Genomic DNA, 23237 nt, shown 5'->3' on the forward strand with positions numbered 1-23237 from the left:
GGGCAGCAGACAGAAAAACATCAATAAAATCAAACTCACTTCATAAAAATGATTTACGATTTAGAGCTATTGATATCTGCCACTTTTGTTTCTGTCAGACCTGTCTTAACACATGTATTATTGTGGAGCTGGTATCCACTGGGACACTGACACTGAGGCTCTCCTGAGGGCAGGATGGTGCTGGAAACTCCGTCGGGACAAACACAGTGATGCTTGTTTCCAGGCTGGGGAAGACACAGAAGACTGCATGGCTGATCCACACAAGCATTCTGACCTACAGGGGAGAAACATTTTTTTTTTTTTACTATTTTTATATTTTATGTCAAAACAGAGTTCTGTGGATTTTTGTGTCTGTTAGGTTTAAGGCCATCAAAGTTATAGTTTACTCCTAAAATACTCCTGAAAAATAGGTCTGATATAGGACGCCACGGTTTAATAATAATAATTTGTTACATTTATATAGCGATTTTCTATTCAAAGTGCTTTATATGGAAGGGGGGAATCTCCTCAACCACCACCAATGTGCAGCATCCACCTGGATGGTTGCGTTGTTTCTGCTGCATATTAGTTCATTTAGTTTTAGTTTTGTACTTAAACTAAATGAAAATATAAATGTTGTCTTAATAAAATATGTTTTCAATATATGTTTTTTATATATATATTTTATTGAAATTTAGGTTTATTTCATTTTAAGTGATGAAAACTTTTAGATGGTTTTGGTTTTTGTTTTAGTTAACGATAATAACCCTGTGTTCTTGTCCACTAAAATGCAAGAACTACAATAAAAATCCCCCCGCCCAATTATAAATATCACTGAGGAATTTATTGGAATTTATATATTTTAAAATCAAAAATTTAAAATTGTTTTTATTTAGCATTCATCAACAATACAAGCTGACAAGTGTGGTTTTGTGTAGCTGTTATATAAATTAAAGGCTACTGGCTATTACCCTTTCATGCCGTAATAATTAACATATTTTCCTTATGTTTCAGGACGACTGTGTCTCCTTAAGAACTGACCTTTGTTCTTTCCCTTGTAGAAGATCTTGAGATCCATCACTCCTGTCAGTCTGCCCACTATCAACTCACTGTCTGGTGAGCCTGATTTAGGTGCTTTGAAGATTCCCATTCTAGACCAGTCATCCCAGTACAGGTCATTCTACACCAAGACCAGTTCAATAATGAGTTTATGATTATCAAAGAAGGTTTGATAGAATACCAGTTGCAACATTCCCAGAAAGTGATAAGACTGGGCCTACCTTAAAAACAGCAATGGCATAAGGATGAGGCAGGCCCTCCATTACCACAGTGCGGTGGCCTCCATTAAAGTCTGCTCTTTCAATGCGGTCTCCATATGCCTCCGTCCAGTACAGCCATGATTCATCTGCCGTTATGCCATTGGGCCAGCGAACTCCCTCGGACACGATGCAGGAGATGTTGGATCCGTCCATCCAGCTGCGGTAGACGCCCGCCGCGCGATCGCCCCAGTCTGTCCAAAACATCAGGCTAAGAGAGACAGCACATGCAGCTTAGTACTCAGGGAGCAAAAGTTCGGCTAAGGAAAACAAAGGGGATTATGGGAACACCGTACCTCTCTCCTGGCATGAGAGTCAGGGCTCGAGGCTGTTCCACCACTGAAGAGTTGACCAGAGTGCGTCTCAGGTCTCCATCAGAGTTGGACACCTGGACGAGAGACAGTGTGAGGATGACTACATGAACGAATGTCTGTAACTGATGTTGCTGTAGTTGTTTTAACATTTGATTACCTCGATTTTTTGAGCACCGGCATCCACCCAATACAGCAACCGGCTGATGGGGTCAAATGACAGCGCCTCCACGTTTTGTAGGTCCTTTTTGACAATCACTTCTTGTCCAGAGCTTCCATTCAAACACAATCTCTGCCCAAAAACATACAAAATGCTTATAAATTGCTTTTAAAATTTCTCTTATATATATATATATAAGTAAAAAAAAAAACAATTAAAAATTGTATAAAATTGGGAAAAATATTTTAAAAAGCTGATAATTATTTGTTATGGACAACGACTGAAATGTTAATATTTTGTATTATTTTGTATTTTATAATACAACATTACAATTTTAAACTATTTTGTCTTAATACATTAAAAATAAGACACTAAATAAACTCATTTTAAATGCTTTAAATATTTATGCTTTAGGCATCACAAAGTTATAATGCACAGCATCAAAAATGTATAATCATTTTGAGATCTGCTATTTTACAGTTTAAAGACATTAAAGTGTCAATAAATTATAAGTGTTATTAAAGATTAACTTTAAGCAAAGGTCATCTAAATATAACAAATAGGAGAAATAGATGTAAACAACTGAACACCAATTAAATATACAATATCAGCCAACACAATAAATAACAAATTCTCAGTATTCTCAAATAACAAAATATCAGTCAATAATAACCAATATATGGCACCGATATATTGTGCATCCCTAAAAAGATGTTTATTCACCTGAATGGTGTCCAGCGAAATATCAGCCCAGTATAGGCAGTTCTTCTCATAATCAAAGTCCAGCGCCACCGCCTCATGGAGACCCGAGAGGGGGAGCGGCTGGTCTGTGCCTGTGGCCAGATCAAAGCGGTGGATGGAGTTCCTCAGCGCATACAGGATAAACTCATTACTCTCTAAAAGAAGAAGAAGGAGGCAAGAGTGTTTAGTTAAGAGATTTCGTTGAGCATTTCATCTCAAAACCACTGGCGCTAAAATGTTGTTCCTTGAGAGTTGTTCCTTGCTAACAGCCTCCACTCTGGGAAGACTTTCCATTTTCTATTTCATTGATAATCTTAAAAGAAATCTGATGGCACATAAGTCACATCACTTTCTTTTTCTTCCACTGCTTCAGATTTGAGCTTTCTGAAAGGGCCCCTTATTTATTCCCAGCATCCTCTAGTCTGAGAGGCAAGCCAATCAACACAGCCACTGAAGCGTGGTCAAGTGGCTGAGCACCACAATGCCAGAGAAAAGAGGCAGTCTAGACAGTGACGGCTCTTGAACAGCTCGGTGGGAAGATGGGTTTTTGATTACACTACAAACAATCCTAATTCGATTTTTAAATCCCATCTTTAGGACTGACAGTCCACATTACTGTATGCAATGTGTTAACGGGATAGTTCACCCAAAAATGTTGTTTTCATTTACTAACCCTCATGTTGTTCCAAACCTGTATGAGTTTCTTTCTTCTGCTGAACACAAAAGAAGGTATTTTAAAGAACGTTGGAAACCAGACAGTTAACGGCACCCATTGTCCTCCATAGTATTTTTGGTAACACTTTACAATAAGGTTCATTAGTTAACTACATTAGTTAACATTAACTAATAATGAACTGCACTTATACAGTATTTGTTCATCTTTGTTAATGTTAATTTCAACATTTACTAATACTTTATTAAAATTTTGTTAACATTAGTTAATGCACTGTGAACTAACATGAACAAACAATGAACAGCTTTATTTTTATTAACTAACATTAACAAAGATTAACAAAAACAGTAATAAATGTATTGCTCATTGTTAGTTCATGTTAGTTAATACATTAACTAATGTTTAATAAAGGAACCTTATTGTAAAGTGTTACCGTATTTTTTTTTCCTACTATGGAAGTCAATGCCGTCAAATGTTTGGTTACCAACGTTCTTTAAAATATCTTCCATTTTAAAAATATCTAAAATGTCCATTTCTGGGTGAACTATCGCTTTAAATCTATGAGGTGCCAGAGTAATGACTAGGCATCATCTTGTACAACAACAGAGTAGCTTTCAATGCATCTGTCCATCATGACATCTCACTGCGTCATTACACATTTATGCATTTATTATGGACACACATTCAGGTACAGTTGCAGACATTACTGTGATTTGTATATGAAATGTCACATTGTGTGCTTACAGTGAAATACATTTCCAATGTATTTTTTATGTGTTTTTTGCTACCAAACAACTAAACAGAATTATTATGAAAAATTAGATCAAGAGAAAAAGTGAAGGTCTAACATTATTCTATATCTTGCATCTGGTTACTATGTCATAAGTGAAAACAAACGACTACATAACACAGCATTTCGAAAAAGTCCACCAGTGAAAAACAAGATGTTTTAACTTCAAAATGGAAAAATCAAGAAAAATATATAAATCTCATTTAAAATTTGGTCAGTTTTGATGTTTTGGTTATTGCTGTGGTTGATATAAGTTAACAAGAACTAACAATGAAAACTACTTCTATAACTTATAGTTAAGTCTTGTCTTACCATGTATTTGTGGAAACGGTGATAAAAATAATAATTCTGAGTTCTTTGATGAATAGAAAGTTCAAAACAACAGCATTTATTTGAAACAGAAATCTTCTGTAACATTATAAATGTCTTTACTGTCGCTTTTGATCAATTGAATGCATCCTTGCCTAATACAAACTTTTAAAAGAAATCTTACAGACCATAAACTATTCATTTATTTATTCATTTACAATTTCATTTCTCTGACTTGAGGTTTTTCTGTGAAGTTCTTTTTTTATAAGTTTGAGGCCATGTTATGAACTGTGACTCTAGAACTTCCTGTTGCATCCCATAGGACTGTGTGGTGTTCCATAAAAAGAGCTCAGATAAGATGATTGTGTAAGCTGAGGAGGAGGTTCTTACTGTACCTCCCACAGGACAAGGCAGCATTTCTCCATCCAGCCGAGCTTCGACATCTCCCCCGCTGCAGCTGTCTCCAGACACCTTCCTGTACCTAAAGCGTCAGATCACACAACTTGACATCAGTGGAAATCATCTTCGAAATTTCAAATTTCTCTTCTTGAAGAATTTAGTTCAAAAAGTTGACACTAGGTGATGCTGTAATTACACATCAATGAATTTCGTTGCTTCCATATAAATTCACCTCTTTCTGTCCAGATGTTTAGGTAACATTTTGAGAAGTACCAATGTTCCAAGCTTATTTGAAATATGCTAATTCTTGTTTTTCCATGATTTGAACTGTAGGAAATTAAATAAATAACCACATAAATAGCAGTATTGATGGATTTTTGTGTGCATAAGAATCATTAAATATCTTTATCAGCACAGATCTATGTTTTCATAAACATGCCCTTAAAGGGCAAGCGATTTTTTTAGAGTGGTCTCAAATGTGTTAAATCTCAGTAGTAATTTTTCAATATCCCTTTAAATAGATCTAGATTAAGTTCCACAGTGAAATACAAAAGATAAATAGCATAAATTGTCCTAAATGTTAAATAACAAAAATGGTTGAAAACAGATACAGTCCTAATATATCTGAGCGTCCCTAAATAATCGTAATTAACATTACTTCCCCAATTTCCCAGGAATCATTTTTAATAGTAATTAACCTCCTCCAGCTCACATCTCAACTGACTGAGCAAGAGATCTAAACTCATCCAGCTAAATTCGGTTCATGTCCATGTTCTAAATAAATCCTCTCCTCTCGACTGCAGATAATGAGAGGAGAGATGCATGGTGACACAGCAGTGGCAGATCTAATAATGCTCCCGGGCTGCTGCTGATGGTGGCGCGGCGGCTAACAATCCGTATCCAGAAGGACACAGAGCCTATAATGAGGATTCACCCCTTTGGACTCTCTTTTGTTTCGCTGTTTTACAGCACTGAATCACAACAGATGTGATTTGGCTTTATAGAGAGAAAAATGCTCTTTAAAGTGACCTCTACAATCTAATAATAATAATAATAATAGTAAGCTCGAAAATATATAATATATATATTTTGTAAGTATCCACCTAATTTAATATAACAAAAATACTGTTGATAATCAGCCAACTCATTTCAGAAGTTACATAAAATACATAGAATACAATTTTCAGGAAAAAAAAACAACCTGGTAGAAGTCTTATTTTGACGAGACAATGTTTATCTGTGACAAAGTATATTAGTGACAAGGTGGAAAAAACTAATTAAATTCGCTCTGGTTCAGTATTGTAAGATAATACAACATGAAAAGAGGTGAATATTTTTTAATTGGTAATACACTAACGTTCAAAAGTTTGGGGTCGGTAAGATATTTTAATGTTTTAGAAAGAAGTCCCTTATGTTTACCAAGGCTACAATTTACAAATTACAATTGAAAATAACTGTTTTCTGTTTTAATGTATTTTAAAATGTAATTTATTCTTGTAATGGCAAAGCTGAATTTTCAGCATCATTACTCCAGTCTTCAGTGTCACATGATCCTTCAGAAGTCATTCTAATATGCTGATATTTCTTATTATTATCAATGTTGAAAACGGTTGTGCTGCTTAATATTTTTGTGAAAACTGTAATATATTTATAAGAATTCTTTGAGGAATAAGAAGTTCAAAAGAACAGCATTTATTTGAAATAGAGATCTTTTGAAACATTATAAATGTCTAAACTAACTTTTGGTTAATTTAATGCATCCTTGCAGAATAAAATTATTAATAAATAATTTTTTTTTTTTTTTAAATCACCCAACTTTTGAACGGTAGAGTACATAATCATAATGGTTGTTAGCAAGGATGGATAACCACATTCTCACCCTTTGCTGCGGCGGTAAGTTGTGCCCACCGGACAGGGAACTGGTGGGGCATACACGTTTCCAGAAAACTCAGGATCAGGTATGCACACCTCGAGAGCCAGATCCTCGCTCAGCTTAAACCCGTAGTCACTGGGAACAGAGAGAGATGAGCCAATAAAACAGAGAAAATTGATTGCGTATTCAGGTGAAGACAATGGCAACATGAGATGAACGTAGACCGAGGGGGTCTCAGCTCATACCACTCGTAGTCCTGACGAGTGCAGGAGCAGTTGGACAGAGTGACGGGCCTGTCGAAGTCCTCGCCGTTGAAGCAGGTGGCGTGAGGAGAGCGGCGCTTGTACACCATCTCTCTGCCGAGCAGACAGCCATTTCCTCTCTCGTCAGAGGGAGACCACCGTTTATAGTCACCCTCGGAGCACGGCACACCTAAGCACACATAACATCACATGTAGAACCACAAAAAGGAGTTTGCCAAAACAAACTTTGAATGTTGGCTTGACAAACCATTGACTGAAAATATAAAAAGACTTAACTGAAACGAACAAAATATAATTCGATAACATGTTGGTTATTAAAATTGTAAACAAATGAATTAAAAGATAATATTGAAAACAAAAACATATATGAAGTTTTTCCCAGTACTGAAATTTACATTTGTTGTTATCAGAGCGCAGCCGTGTTCAATGACGTCACTGGCATGGTACCACTGTAGGCTACTAACGTTATGTCAGGCTACTCTACTGCAACTCTGACTGAACTGACTGATTTTGACAGTGTGGACAGAGAACTTTACAAGTTAACACTAAAAATAGCATTTAAGTAAGAAATTGAATCATCAAATGAAATAATAAAACTGCATATTCTTCACTGTATGAATGAAACGTGTACTGATTCTTATATAGACTGCTGTCACTTTAAGAACTACAGTAATGCAGGGATCTAGAATACACGATTTCTTACAGATGTTTACATTAACTTAAGACAAAACTAACTGTTTAAGTGAACCTTGTGTACACTTTAAATGCAATATGACGATAAAGAGAATTTAGTTTAGTGCACGCCCTGTGACAGCTGGCTGTCTGTGCATTGCCTTTAGGCGTGTGCGCTCGTCAAATTTAAACTGGCAAGGCATGCCGCCGCGTCTCTCATACAGTTTGAAAGCGGCTGAAATCACACTAACAAGTATCTTGCGGGTGTCGTCGATGGATATTGCTTATATTGGATAACATCCTCGTTGTCGGATTAATATAGCAAGGTGATCTACGGTGAAGGTGAACATCACGATAACCATTCACGGACCGTTGAAGCTCAAAGATGGCTGCGCCCTAGTAACAAAACAACAAACTAACATCACTGTTTTCCCCCCTTGTAACTACTTACGCAGTTTTAAGTGTCCTATCACAAATAACAATGATAACACATCACCTTTACTTCCTATTTCGTTTTAGTTCCCCTTTAAATTTGAAGGTTATTTACTCTAGATACAGTTGAGGATCTATTTAGTGTTAAGTGTTGGATACTACTGTATATATAACATTGCAAGTGTGGTTGATTGGCTGTTAGGCAGTTGCTAGGGCATTCTGGGTGGTTGCAGGGGAGTTGGCCACTGTTTTTGCTAAACAATTGTTTTGTGGTTGCTATACTGATGCAATGGTGTTCAGAGCGGCTCCTTAAAGGGATAGTTCACCCAAAAATCATTTACTTCATTTACTCACCCTCAAGTTGTTCCAAACCTGTATGAATTTCTTTCACAACTTGGAACAAATTGAGGGTGAGTAAATTATGACAGAATTTTAATTTTGGGTTGAACTAACCCTTTAAAAATTAAGTCATAATTTACTCACCCTGTTGTTGGTATAATGTTGTATTGCCCTACTTTCTTTTATGGACCACAAAAGGAGTTTTTTTTTTAATGGATCTTTCTGTGATACTTTTGCATCTTTTTTTAAAAGCTTGATGCTGGTCACTATTCACTGCCATTATATGGACGAGCACAAGCACAAGGGACATTTTTTAAAAACCCTTCTTTCGTGGTCCATTAAAGAAAGAACGGCATTCGGCATTAGAACACCACCAGGGTGAATAAATGATGGCTTAATTCTTTAAGAATTTTTCTGTTTATATAGAGTATTCAGGTTGGCTGATAGGGATTTTGCTAGATGTTGTGAGTATTTACAAAGTGGTTGCTAGGTTGCTTTGGATGGTGTACCAGTTATAAGTGCATTGTTCTCTTACCAAGCACATCACTAGCGTTGACCTGCACAATGAGCCAGCTGTGTTTCTGGTCTGCATAAGAGCCGAAGACAGTGAAGATGGTGCTCTTCTCACCCGGTTCAGTCAGCAGTTGGTACACATATACATCCTGCTCGGAGAACTGGAACTCCTTCCAGGTTTCCCCCTCATTAGTACTGAATCTGAGCCAGCAAAAGACAAGACACAGCTATCAGTAACATCCTAAAGCCGGATAATACTCAATTTTACTAAAAGAACAGCGACATTAGATCCTTAAATGCTAACTGACTTGAGTGTTCTGGTGGAGCCGCCCTGCGCGATAGCCATCAGGATCCCTCCGTGATCTCCCCAGGTGTAGAAATGAGGACCAGTCAGGGCCTAAAGAACACACATATCTGTTACATGGAACAACACACGCTGGGCAGCAGCGTTAAACATTTTTTTTTTAAGGGGGAACCAATGGCATTCTGGCTCAAATGGTGCCCTAGGTAAGATAATACATGGCAGAAAAAGTCCTTAATGTAAGATAGGATAGTCTAGAGAAAGGGGAAATGGGTTCAAATACTGACTTAACATTTAAAAGCAACAAAAGTTAAACCAAAGTGTTGTAAAATTAAAAGTAATTAAAAATAACATCAAAACAGAGGAAAAAACTCAAAGAGGAGAAATGAAAGTAAAATATACATAAATAAAATATTAAATAAATGCAAAAATACTATCAAATCAGAGAAATGAAAGTAAAATATCTAAAACAAATCATTTATTAATTGAATTAATTAATCAATTGGATAATACTCGGACAGATTTTGAAAGTTGCTGACTATGACGGAGAAAGGCCCTAGTGTGTGATAAAACTAGTTCTCACCTCTCTCCATCTGACCCCTGCACTGCTGGATACATACACATTGGGTTTATTGGCCAGATTCTTTCCCACAGATCCTGTACAGAAAAAAAAGTAGAGAGGAAAAAAGACAGTCAATATTTACACAGCATCTGGTGTCATATCTCACAGGCCCCAATTACAAATGATATCAGGTGACCAGCTGACAAAAGGACAGCGTTAAATACAAATGTAAATGAGGTATTTATGTTCTGTGATGTAAACCGAATGAGAAATGGTCACAAGCGCATTTGACCACACCATAATGGTGTAGATGCTAATGCGTCCCTGTAAACAGTGAAAGACAGCCTACTCAAGATTCAGATCAAAATAGCAGGACATTAGCACAAACAAAGAGAAACAAACCCAGCAAAAAACAAGATGTCAGATGCTTCAGTCTTGCCACTGTGACAAGACGCCCAGACACGGATACTGTCTGTCACCTTCTCTCTTTTCGCAGCACTGCAATCAGAACCCTAGTTGTCCTTTTCTCAAAGACATTGTCATTAATTAATTTGGGGTGTAATATACTTCATTTACATTCATCTACTTAGGAGATATGCAGCACTTAACTTTTTTTTTGTGCAATGAGAACAATGTTGAGGTGGCGAGACCGCTTTCGGCTGGCTAAGACGAGGAGTGCGAGGGTGTGTTTGTATGTGATAATTAGCCAGTGGGTGAAGTACAAATAATTATCACATCTGCGCTGGAGCGATAGCAGCCGAAACGGGCAGACATTTTCACAAGCCTCCTGTGCCTCTCATCTTCATGCATGCACATTATCTAATAATCATTTAATTAAAGGTCTGGCAGTGGCTGGCAGAAGGAGAGAGAGGGATACAAGAGGGAGGAAGTGCCTTCCAAACTGTGCAAAGAGGGCAAAAATCAATGTTTTTTGCCAGGCATGAACTCAAGAAGTCGGGTTCATGCACTTGCTGCCTATCATTACAGTGTGTACTGCATTCTCTGAAGGGACCTATATGCACTCGGTTAATAAGAGCAGAGCAGAGCAGCAACAACAGGGACACTGTGGTGCTAGTATTTCCTCTTTCTTGCACATACGAGAGAGGCTTTAACCACAAAGCACAGAGGTGGTCATGTGGCCCACCTGTTGCCATGATGAGGCCAGGTGCAGACTCTTTAGACAGAATAGGGATCCTGCGCAGCTGAATATTTAGCAGCTGACTCCACCGCTGGGCCAAGTGCAGGGAACAGCCATTGTCCAACTAAGAGATGGAGAGGGGGGGAGAGAGAGAAATAGTGAGCATGGTTAATGCTAAAGATAAAGAGCACAAACAGCTCACTGCAAGCATTACAAAAAAATTCTACTTCCTGCTGCAATTGAAAAACTTGCTACTCTAACTCACTTTCTGCAAACACAAAACCACAGTGTCATAAACATGCTTGGCGTCACGTATACAAGAAGCATGCAAAAAGAGGACATGGTGGGGATGATAATTTAAAGGGTTTTATTTAAAATAATTTTTATTACATTTTTTTTTTTTGCCAAAAGAACATACATATATACACATACATATACATATTAGGGGTGGGCGATATGACCTAAAATTAATATCACGGTATTTTTCATCTTTTGAACGGTGACGGTATAATATCACGGTATAACTTTTTTTTTTCACCAATAAAGAAATTTTCATTGATTTACTCCTTGATATTTATTCCTTTATAAGCAGTTATATATTACTGTATTCTAAATATAATTAGCCTATGTTTTATCCACAACTTTAAATGCTTTAATTTAGGCTATTTTGTAACAGCGCCACAGTTTAGCGCACCACGTAGAACACTCGGGAACCGCACCTGTGGCTGGCTGCACTGCTGCTTCGTGCTCAGTAAGGAATATAGGTAGTAATCTCTATGTGTCTGTCTGTCCGTTTGCATTTTGATTATTTCGAGAACCGTTCATCCAATCGACTTCACAAGGGAGTGCAGTGTCGCATTTGGTGCAATATAGACAGACACGCGAGACGCGACACGTTCAGAATTAATAGTAAACTACAGAACAGCGCGAGCGGGAAGCGGCGCACCTCACGCGAGCAGGGCGGCTATATTCTCCGAGAACGGACACTGCACTAGTGATATAAAACGCACACAGTCTGTTAATTAAGCAATACTTTTAAGGTAGTCTAATATTTTTCTGACTAACAAATTACTGACACAGTAAAGGGTAGATTTAAATAAAGAAAAACGAAATTTAAATAAAGAAAAACGAAATTTAAATAAAGAAAAAAACGAAATTTAAATACAGAAAAAATGAAATTTAAATAAAGAAAAACGAAATTTAAATAAAGAAAAACGAAATTTAAATAGGCCTAAAGAAAAACTAAATTTAAATAAAGAAAAAACGAAATTTAAATAAAGAAAAACGAAATTTAAATAAAGAAAAAAACGAAATTTAAATACAGAAAAAATGAAATTTAAATAAAGAAAAACGGAATTTAAATAAAGAAAAACGAAATTTAAATAAAGAAAAAACAAAATTTAAATAAAGAAAAACGAAATTTAAATAAAGAAAAAACGAAATTAAGTTTGCCTAAATTAAAAACGAGATTAATTTAGATTGATAATAACGGGTAAAAAGTCTAATACATTTTGTTTATTCTATTTTCCACAATGTCAAAGCAACAGCAGCAATACAAGCTCAGGCATGCACTTCGGTTCATACAAACTCCGCTGTTCTGCGCTCTAGCCAGAGAACACTCTTGTTGCAGGAACACTCAGGCGTCGGTTCTATTTCTAGCATGCACGCGTTTTCCGCGTGGCTCGAGCCGCGCCTGAGACGCGTGTCTCACGCAGGCAGTGTGCAAACTCCAACCTTTTAACATGGGAGCCGAAATAAAAACAGACACCCAACGCAGCTGAGACTCTCACGCCAGCAGCCAGTGTGTCGCCGGCCTTATTCAAGCGCGAATGAGAACCGTTTCGCGGGGGATCCCAGGTGTCAATAAAACAAAAACAAAAACGTTTTTTCGTTGTTGTTTTATAAATGCTCTGACAATTGTTTAATAAATGTTCAATCAAAATGCAAAACATCGCGTCTTTTTTTTATTTTTATTTTTTATTTTTATTTTTTTTAGTCGACTAATCGTTGTGCAGGACAGGACTTTGGTCGACTAAGCATTTCTTTGGTTGACTACAGCCCTAATGTAAATGCAGCCGTTCAAGGAACATAATTGATTTATTACGGTATTGACGGTATTAGAAAATCCATGTCGTGGCGCAATGTCACACCGGTGATGACTATGACACCGGTGTACCGCCCACCCCTAATACATATACATATATATATTGTCTATATATATATATATATATATATATATATATATATATATAGTGTATGTATGTATGTATGTATGTATATATATATACATATATATATATACACATACACATGTCAAATTCATATATATACAAAATAACCAAAAATTTAAATGACTATATCAACCCAATATTTAATATCTCTGCATTCCTAGTAATCACATATGCCAGCAATGATCAATCATGAATATTTGTAACTGTGGCATTTTGGGTAGTGAATGGTCTGAATGGTCAGAGGGAAATCACAACTTGTGCTGAAGAGCAAAAAGTGAGTTTCAGAAGCAAATCTGTATAGAAAGAGCGTCCACATAGGATGTGCTCTGATGTGCAGCCGAACGGGAGCTGAATTAAATGGATCAAATCACAGGGGTCACAAGGATCATACTTTTATATGTTGGACCATTATTAATAAATGAGAAAGCCGCAAAACAGTGAAATCCTCCTTGCTCTTGAGTACTTGGCTGATTTATCTAGTACCAAAGTGGCCAAAATGACCAACATCCCTAATACCTGGCAGTCTATGGTTCCTCCCAGGCTGTCGGCCTCAGGTGGCTGCAGAAGTTCCCAGGTTCCTCCTTTATCAAACGTGATGACCGATCGCATGTTGTCCTCTGTGACTGATCCATTGATCAGAGTGGCCACAAACACACCCCTAAGCCCCTCGACCCGGTGGAGATCTGCAAACGGCTCGTTGGCAAAGTACCTTTCAAATACACAAAAACAAAAATTTAATGTGCCATGCCATTCATATCTGCCAAGAGAGGCGCTCTTTGAAAATGCCAATGGCACGCGAGCCAAGCGCATCTCATCTGCATTCCGCACTGCAGTAATTGCGTCTCTGCTCTCAGGCGGCCGTGCTGAGCTCAGTGGTTTGGCTGTGGGTGAGATCCCGCTCTGCTGCAGAGTTAAACAATAGCATGTCCTTGGGAAGCCGTGTAGGAATGATGGATTGCTTTTCTACTGACAGTGTGAGTGGAGGGACCGGTGGGCGAAGACATAGTTCTTGCATTATAGAGACGAGACCTCACTAACCTGCTTATGGGTTAAGACGTGGCGGAGCCAAAAACAGATTTACAGCACCGATGAGGGGCCGTCACTAAACCGAGAAGAGTTCAAGTAAAGGTGACGAGACCAAGAGCTGCGTAAGACTTAATGTGAATTAATGAAGTGGAATGTGTTCCTGGCTCACAGGCCCTGTTTACACCTGGTATTAAGATGCATTTTGGTCGATCGGATCACAAGTAGACGAGGTAGACACATGCCCGTTTACACCTGGTGTTTTAATCCGTCTCTTTTGTCCACTATCGATCACTTCTGTCCTGATTACTTCTAGGGACGGTCTATGGGCGGGTAAAAGTATGTGGGTTTTTTCAGATCTTTCGATCTAATGGACCAATTAAGCTTGCGCAATTTACATATGAACGTGCCAGGAGAAGACAGAAAAACACATGGAGAGCAGCAGCTTTCGTTTCAGCTCTGAAAGCCGCAAGACTACATCGAACGCGATGAATATGTGTTAGAAATCGGGAATGGTGAGAGAACATTGTGCTTGGTACATTTTTCATCTTCAAACCAAACTTGGGTCTCCAGCCAACAAAGTTTAAATCCTGTCTGGCTAGCGTGCTTCCCATAATATTTACACATTATGTCAGTAGGCGGAGAGTTAGGCGTTCTTTTGTGGCTGTTCGAACGCATTTAGCCACTACAGTCCATAGTCAGATTGTACGGTTAGAGAGAAGTCAGTTGGTCTTTTTTCTTTTCTTTTTTTTGCAGTGACACTAAAAGTAGAAAAAACTTTAATTTAGCTGAAAGTTTTCAATATTAGCTAATTTTGTTAAAAGTTTTAACTGTGGGTCAGTATGAAGGAATTATTACTTTTAATTAGCAAGGATACATTAAATTGATTAAAAGTGACAGTAATTTTTTTTAATATTACACACATTTCAAATAAATGCTATTCTTTTGATCTTACCTCTCATCAAAAATATTAAGCAGCAGAATTTTTTTTTTACCCCTGCAGCAAATCAGCATGTTTTAATTATTTCGGAAGGATCATGTGACAGTGAAGATTAAAGTAATGATGCTGAAAATTCGGCTTTGCCATCAAAGGAATAAACTACATTTTAAAATATATTAACATGGAAAACAGTTATTTTAAATTCTGATAATTTTTCACAATACCTTTTTTACAGTAATTATGATCAAATAAATGCAGCCTTGTTGAGCATAAGAGACTTCAAACACATTTTTAAAAATGAGGTCAAAACCATTGACCTCTAAGGCAATACAAAGCATTTAGCATTTAGGAGTAGGGTTAGGGATATGATTGTTTAACAGAAATGTTGTTCCAGGACCAACAAACAAATGTCCTTCTTGGGTAAATCACATTAATGGTCACCGTGTCTGTGGGCAAGCAGTGTTTAGCAGCTCAAACAAATGCACACACACTGTGATGTTCAACTGTACCTGATAAGCGTGTTGCTCCCAGAGCCATCAGGGCTGAAGTACAACACATTCTCTAGGGACAGAGAGAAGGACAGGCCCTGTGTGTCGGAGATGTACAGGTGTGTAACACTATTATTGTGGTTCACACACACGAACACCTGGTCCTCAGAAGCATCTGCTATGTAGTACTCCTGGCAGAGAGTGGAGAGCAGGGAATCACATAAGACAGGTAAACAAACATGAAGCTTTAAAAGTCATGGCCACAAATCTACCCGAGACTAAACGAAGCTGACGGCACTCACCGTGATAGGGTGGCGGGTGTTAAACTGAGCTGCTCTCATTGGCTGCCGGTTGTAAGAAACCCACAGCTGGACAGACTGAGACTCATGGCTCCCAAACAACGTCTGTGGAATGACACAATAACTATATGATCAATAAACTACAAAATAAGCATTTTAAATATTTTATTATTAATTTAATAACATTAACATACATTTTACTGAATAATTTATTATTATTTTTTAATATTCTCTATATTTATTCTAAATGTAATAATTGCTGTTTATAGCATTATATTTATGCAGAGATGTTTTGGTAACTGAATGTTAATTTTTTTTTAAATAAATTTTTAAATGTAATATTTAAAATGTATAATTTGAATATTGAATATATAAAACTTAATAATAAATACAATTATTTAAGTTTTTTTAATTAAGATTTAATCATTAGAATGATTAAATTAAATAAAAAAAAACTGAGTACACATCCAAACAATAAATGAAAAAATCGACTATTCAAGTGAATATCGTTAATCGGTCGAGTGGAAAAGTGTGAATATCTGCATGTTAAAAATTTGTTTTGGGTTAAACAGATTATCATTATATATCTAGTTCAAATGCAGCAACAAAGTGGTTTGTTTTCCAATGCTACACAAAACGGGGACAAGTTGCAATAAAATTTATTCAAATTAAACAGCAGAGAGTCATAAATATTTTATAAGGTAATCTAACACCATCAGCTACCATAAACCATGGGCCATGGCATATATTCACTATAAACAAGGTCTGAATGGCAGACAATATTAGCATGGAGGGATATGCCCCATCAGCACTGTATTCACTAGGGTCCTGTACCTGATATCACTTAATAAGGACTACTGGGGATTTGTCAGTCACTCATTTGTACTTCTAAAACTGCTGGTTTTCCAAAGATAAAAGAGATAGAAAGCTGGTGCTAGCAGCACTAGTCTAGTCAGTGTCCCAGCAACCTAGTTATGTCTCTGTCTAGCATTGTCTTAAATGAGCAATGCGTCATGAAGGGACGAGTACTATCACTCGTTCTTCCCATCTTGAAGTCTTTTCTTTCTCTTTCTCCCCTCAGGAAATCAAAGCTTCAATCAATTTTGAAGTTCAGACTGCTCAATCAGTCTTTCCCTTGTACTGTCACTGTAATCAAGCCATGGGCGAGTAAGAGTTACTTACATCAGCCCCACAAACACAGAAAAATAAGCTGTAAATTACTCTCTATAATAAACAGATTACATACAATCAGACAAAACCTTTGAGACAAAAGATATGTCTGAAACCACTTAGTCAAAACCCCTCATTCAATATCCACTACATAGTGAATGAGTGAATTCAAATGACAAAAAACTACTTAAAATCTGATCAGGCCATTCAGACTGAAACGCAATTTCAAAAACTGCTTCTTTAAAATGACCAGATTTCAAAGCAATTGTTTTCTTGCTGTGTAGACAAGAAGTAAAGAAGTAAACAAAGACGCCATTAGAGGTGATAAGGCAGTAATCGGAATAAAAGCAAATTATATTGATTATATTGCAGCAGGGCCAAAATTGATCGCAAGATGGAAGCAGTAACGGGGTAAACACAGGGCAAGGGATTTACTGGGTCAGTGTAAGAACAACAGGATGTCAGATAAAAGTGTATTTATAAGCACCATCATCCTGAATAACAAGTTTAACCACTTCCTTGTTTAAATGCACAAAAGCTCTGTGTTTTCCTTCTCAGCTCTCCGCACTGCCTCGTTTTTAGTCACACCATTCATGGTATTGATTTATCTCGCTGTTAACGGCTGTCTCCAGGAACAGACTGCAGTGTTGTGGAAGGAGCCAAAACACAATCTGGCATTAGAGAGCAAAGGCGAGGGAGATCTCTCGAAAACAGACGTGTTGCCGGGAGAGCTTAAGAGAGCAAAGTGTGTGATAACAACAATCAAATCACAAAGCTGCAACAACCAGATCCAGATGCCAATACTTGGACACAGTACCATAATACCATAATAATCCCATGTTATAGTGTAACCAATACATTACATACATACTGGTTTAAAAAAATGATTGATTAGCTTATAAATTACTGATTATTTTATATAAAAAGATTTAAACAAACATGAAATAATAAAAATATGTAGTATACTTGGGCTATATATGAAAATACATAATTTATTATATACATGCTATACAATTTATTATACAAATATTTTTATTTATTAAAAAAATTCTAGCCAATTAAATATTTCAGGTTTTAAAAATATTTCAGTAAAAATATACAATTATATTTGCTATTAAAATTTTAACTTCCATTTCCATTGGTTTTCAACTTTGGAAGTCTGGAAATCACACATTTAAAACTATCTGAATCTTATTATTATACTTATATAAAATATTACGGTATTTTTAGGAAAACATTGTAAATAAGACATGGAAATTTTAACAGTAATTATAATTTTGTCTAGTTTGACTCACCTCTATATAATATAATATAATATAATATAATATAATATAATATAATATAATATAATATAATATAATATAATATAATATAATATAATATAATTAGGGCTGTCAAAAGATTAATCGCGATTAATCACATCCAAAATAAAAGTTTGTGTTTAAATAATATATGTGTGTGTACTGTGTAATTATTTTGTATATATAAATACACACACATGCATGTATATATTTAAGAAATATTTGCATACATATACTGTATATATTTATATATAATTTATATTATATATAAATATTTTTTTTTTTTATATATAAATAACACATTTTTCTTAAATATATACATGCATGTGTGTGTATTTCTAGATACAAATTTAATTATACACAGTACACTCACATATATTATTTAAACACAAACTTTTATTTTGGATGCGATTAATCGCAATTAATCTTTTGACAGCCCTAAATATAATATAATATAAAAAATTAATAAATAAAAAAAAACACCACATCATACTGCCACAATTTAAGCAAATGATATGCAAATAATGCAAATAAATTGTATTTCGATAGCATCATAACTGCCACCTTCCAGGAAGGTGCAGAGTTGCTACACAGGTGGATGCACAGTGTTTTTGTGTGATTGAGCTGTTAACCAATCCTGTCAGGTGGTCAGAGATCAGAAATTTCCCCTCAAATTTCCATTTGCATCTGACACTTAGATCCAACCTCCAATTTTAGCTCTTACAGAATCATTAGGCATTTACAGGCAGTTATCCACAAACAGCTCCTCTGAGAAAACTGTCATCTCTCATTCTGCTGCCATGCCATCCAAGTGTCCCTGACTACAAACTTGACAGCAAAAATTCGCCTATAAAAGCCTTCTATTCTTACATGGCAGCATGAATGGAATAGTTTCTGGCACATCCGGCCCAATGAATATTTGGCTTTGGAGTCACTTTGCCTTCTTTGTGGAGAAAGCATTTATCTCTGGAACAACAGCCGTACTGTGCTGGCAGTCCCTCTCATCGCTTAGTCTGGAAGAGAGATCAGACTTTCAAGCATGAGTGAGAATGTGTAGATGCAGCAATGTTGAAGAACACAGTGTGGGAAGTTCTGCATTCTATAGTGTCACAGCAAAAAGTAAACAATATTTTGTCCAAGTTGTGAGTTTGCAGTCTGCAATTAAAAGATAATCTAAACAATAAAACTTGCTATTACGTTGTATTTGCTGGCAGCATGCAAAAACATAGGCAGTACAAAGAATAAATTACTATTTAGAGTTGGTTCTTTTAAATGAATCAGTCATACCAACTTACAAACTTTGGGTTTGGCTGTTTAGCATAGCTAAATCTATCCCTTCCTGTATTACAGCATTAGTCCTCATTTGAAGCAGTCTAACTGAACCCATCAAAACGGTTATCAAACTGACATCTGATTCATACTGACAGGATGTTTATGGAAACGTGTGGTTAAAGATCTACATTCATAAGAGTTTTGTTATGAATGGTATTTTAATTAAACGCATTAAACTGAGACCACTTTAATGCCTACTGACACGCCAAGATCGTGTTTAAAATCACTTCCCATCCTTCTCCCATGAGCATCTTTCTTTATCAAAGTTCAGATTACACCCTGAAACCAGGTTATCGCTAAAGCAGCTTGCAGGGCTACAGGGAGGTGAGGATGTGAGAAGAGAAAAGACTTAATTATTATTAAAGATTTCTATGACATTATGGATAAATCCCTCAGATGAGAGGACCTTGGTTTCCACGGCTTTAATTAGTCTTAGAAGCTTCTCACTGCCAAAGGCTCTTGTGATATTCATTATGGTAATCCTATTAGCCAAGCTGCAGATAGAGGGACTCAACACAATGAGAGCAAAAGAGTGAGTCAGAAAGAGACACAGTGACGGAAAGAGAAGAGGGTAAAAGACTGAAAAAAGAAAGAAAAAGACTGACATCAATGTCGTCCGACTGGCAAGACTGGATATGGTCCAAAACCTAGTGAACGGCCTCACTGCCTACCATCTACATCAGGGATAGACAACTCCGGTCCTGGAGGGCCACTGTCCTGCAGAGTTTAGCTTCAGCCCTGATAAAAACTCACCTGCCTTTATCTATTTAGTAATCCTGAAAACACTGATTGCCTTGTTCAGGTGTGTTTAATTAGGGTTGGAGCTAAGCTCTGCAGGACAGTGGCCCTCCAGGACCGGAGTTGTCTATCCCTGATCTACATAAAGAGCATCCTAACTAAAATGGCATCTCAAATGACTAATTTAGAACGTTACACAAGCAGCAACTCACAATTGATTCAAATAGAGTTTAGTGTTAGCATGTCGCTAAGCTAACCAAATGATAATCTAATACGAAAAATATACATACAACACACAAACATTGGGTAAAATAATCAGTTTTTAACTATATCAATCTTTATCAACACTTGAATGATAATTGAATATATATATAAACCTATCCTGCACGGGTCCGATTTTGTAAATCCGCACCCGCCCGTACCTGCAGTGCTTAAAACCGCATCCGACCCGTTTTCCGACAGCAGCACTAATTAAAATCCATACCCGACCCGCTTAAAATAGAACCGACACCCGACCCGCACCCGAAATAAATTCAGTTTAGCCAATCACATTAGACACACTTACAAAAATGTTTGTCGCCAGGTCATACAGAAGTTATTACACGACAATTAACACAAGGACAACTGCCGAAGCTGTCCAAAGCCCGGTACATGACCACAAAACTGAGTAGCCTTATAACATTTTACCAATTGAACAGACGCGGCTACAACACTATATGCCACGCAATTTCGTCTAGCCTACATCAGACAATTTTGGGTTCAAACACGCCCTGCACACCACACATACTTAACAGTGTTAAATTTGAAAAATACTGTTCGATAGAACTGCTTTGTTACCACAGTTATCTGCGTGCTTCCTCAGCGATGAAGTTCCACATCTGCAGCTATCCAACACGAAAATGCAGCAAAGCCTTTCAAGTCAAGTCAAGTCAAGTCAAGTGTATTTATATAGCGCTTTTCACAATACAGATTGCATCAAAGCAGCTTCACAGCATTAAACCAAAATAACACAACAAGGTTGTTTCTAGTGTAAATTTATTGATTGATAAAATTAAATTAATATCCCCAAAATATCCCCAACTGAGCAAGCCAAAGGCAACAGTTATTTCACAATAATTTCTTCAGATAACTCCAAATTTCTCCCACACACTGGACTTGAATTTTGATGACGTACTGTCGACAACTTTACAATCTCCACTAGCTATTCTTTTCTTCAACTCCTCAGCATCCATCTCGACGACTGCAAGCAGATCGCGCGCGGTTATGATGAATTTTTAAAACTGAAAGTAGCCTAGGTAACGTTATAGATCCTGGGAGGGCGTGGGCACAAATAAACTGATGTGGATTTTAAATTATTTTATCAACTTGAAATACAGGCATATTGTTGTAGATGTGTTCCTAAAAATATGCATATATTTTTACGTTTGCATGTGATTGTTTTAAACCCATGTTTAGACCCCGTGTTTCCCCCGTGTCCGACCCGACCTGCACTCGAATCCGATACGGTTGGATATTTTTCACCCGTTTGAGCAAAATTTGCGGGTACCCGCACCCGTGCAGGACTCTAACAGTGTGTTCACAGTCAGTCAGCGTCAACGCTTCCCATTGACTTTGAATGGGTGACGTCAAGCGTTGCCGAAAAGAATTGTGGATCCGTCGGCGGCGCTTCACTGGCGTTGCTCGAGGCAGAAGTTGAGAATTTTTCAACTTCTGCCGCGAGCAACGCCAGTGAAGCGCCGCAGACGGAAGCGTCAGCCAATCAGGATCGCTCTATGCAAATACAGTAGCCAGGCGGCAGCCAATCACGTTCACCGTAGGCCGGTGACACACTGGCTGCGTGGCGTGAGCGTGGCGTTTCTGTTGCGTGTCAGCTGCGTGGCGTTTGCGAGGCGTTTTCCATGTCTTTGCACACCAGAAGCGTGTCTGACGCGGCGCTGCTGCTGCTAGGTGACATATGATAAGCCTCATTGGTGATATATTTGACATATGGGGAGAGAGTTGTGGAAGGCCTATACTTGATATTAAACAAATATATAGCAGCAAAGACAACGTCGGCAGTGTTGACGGCAAAATAGGCTACAGAATATTTCGTTCTGTATTGACAGGTGCAGTATTTGAAAATCGATCATATTTTTTTTTACATTACATTTACATTTGCATTTGTCAAAACCTAGACACTTTCAAACATCAAAATGACATGTATTAATATGTATTCGTGTCAAAATGACATATAAACATCTTTTCCTATTCAATTTTGCATGGAAACGCTTCCAAGACGCTTGCGTGTCGCGTGAAAAATAGGCGTCGGTTCTATTTCTAGCATGCACGCGTTTTCCGCGCGGCTCGGCAGTGTGCAAGCTCTAACCTGTTAACATGGGAGCCGAAATAAAAACGGACACGCCACGCAGCTGAGACGCTTACGCCACACATCCAGTGTGTCACCGGCCTAATATAAACATTTCTTCCTCTTCTTCTGCCAGAGATTTTTTTTCATCTTAAAGGGATAGTTCACCCAAAAAATGAAAATTCTGTCATTAATTACTCACCCTCATGTCTTTCCAAACCCGTAAGACTTTAATTCATCATCGGAACACAAATGAAGATTTATTTGATGAAATCTGAGACCTTTCAGATTTTGCAATTGACCTCCATTGACCGCTACGCAACTGAAACTTTGACGCTTCAAAAAGTTCATAAAGAGATTGTAAAACTAATCCATATGAATTGAGCGGTTTAGTGCAAATTTTTCACATAGTATGAATAAACATTCATCAACTCACAAATGGAAATGGAAGCTCAAGCACGTTCGCTTGATGTGAGAGAACCAATGAGGTTCATTCTCTTGTGTTATGCAGCACGTTTGAGCTTGTGCAAGAACCAATGAGGTTCAGAAAATTTGGACTAAACCGCTCAATTCATATGGATTAGTTTTACATGAACTTTT

General features: G+C 37.2%; 1 protein-coding gene across 1 annotated transcript in view; it reads right to left on the bottom strand.

The window, feature by feature from the left end:
• The window catches only part of sorl1 (sortilin-related receptor, L(DLR class) A repeats containing), a 61718-nt gene that overhangs the window by 14950 nt on the left and 23531 nt on the right, over positions 1-23237 (bottom strand). The window contains exons 7-22 of the mRNA XM_084126550.1: positions 15756-15857; positions 15475-15644; positions 13519-13711; positions 10778-10895; positions 9655-9728; positions 9079-9167; positions 8793-8971; positions 6797-6983; positions 6558-6686; positions 4675-4760; positions 2490-2662; positions 1767-1898; positions 1592-1683; positions 1260-1506; positions 1021-1159; positions 101-274 (exon numbers count right to left, since the gene is read on the bottom strand). Of these exons, the coding sequence (XP_083982676.1) occupies positions 101-274; positions 1021-1159; positions 1260-1506; positions 1592-1683; positions 1767-1898; positions 2490-2662; positions 4675-4760; positions 6558-6686; positions 6797-6983; positions 8793-8971; positions 9079-9167; positions 9655-9728; positions 10778-10895; positions 13519-13711; positions 15475-15644; positions 15756-15857 (2284 nt within the window). The remainder of the gene's footprint in view (positions 1-100; positions 275-1020; positions 1160-1259; positions 1507-1591; positions 1684-1766; positions 1899-2489; positions 2663-4674; positions 4761-6557; positions 6687-6796; positions 6984-8792; positions 8972-9078; positions 9168-9654; positions 9729-10777; positions 10896-13518; positions 13712-15474; positions 15645-15755; positions 15858-23237) is intronic.

This window comes from Abramis brama (genome assembly GCF_963993115.1).
Source record: "Abramis brama genome assembly, chromosome: 10".
In the NCBI taxonomy this organism is placed as follows: Eukaryota; Metazoa; Chordata; class Actinopteri; order Cypriniformes; family Leuciscidae; genus Abramis; species Abramis brama.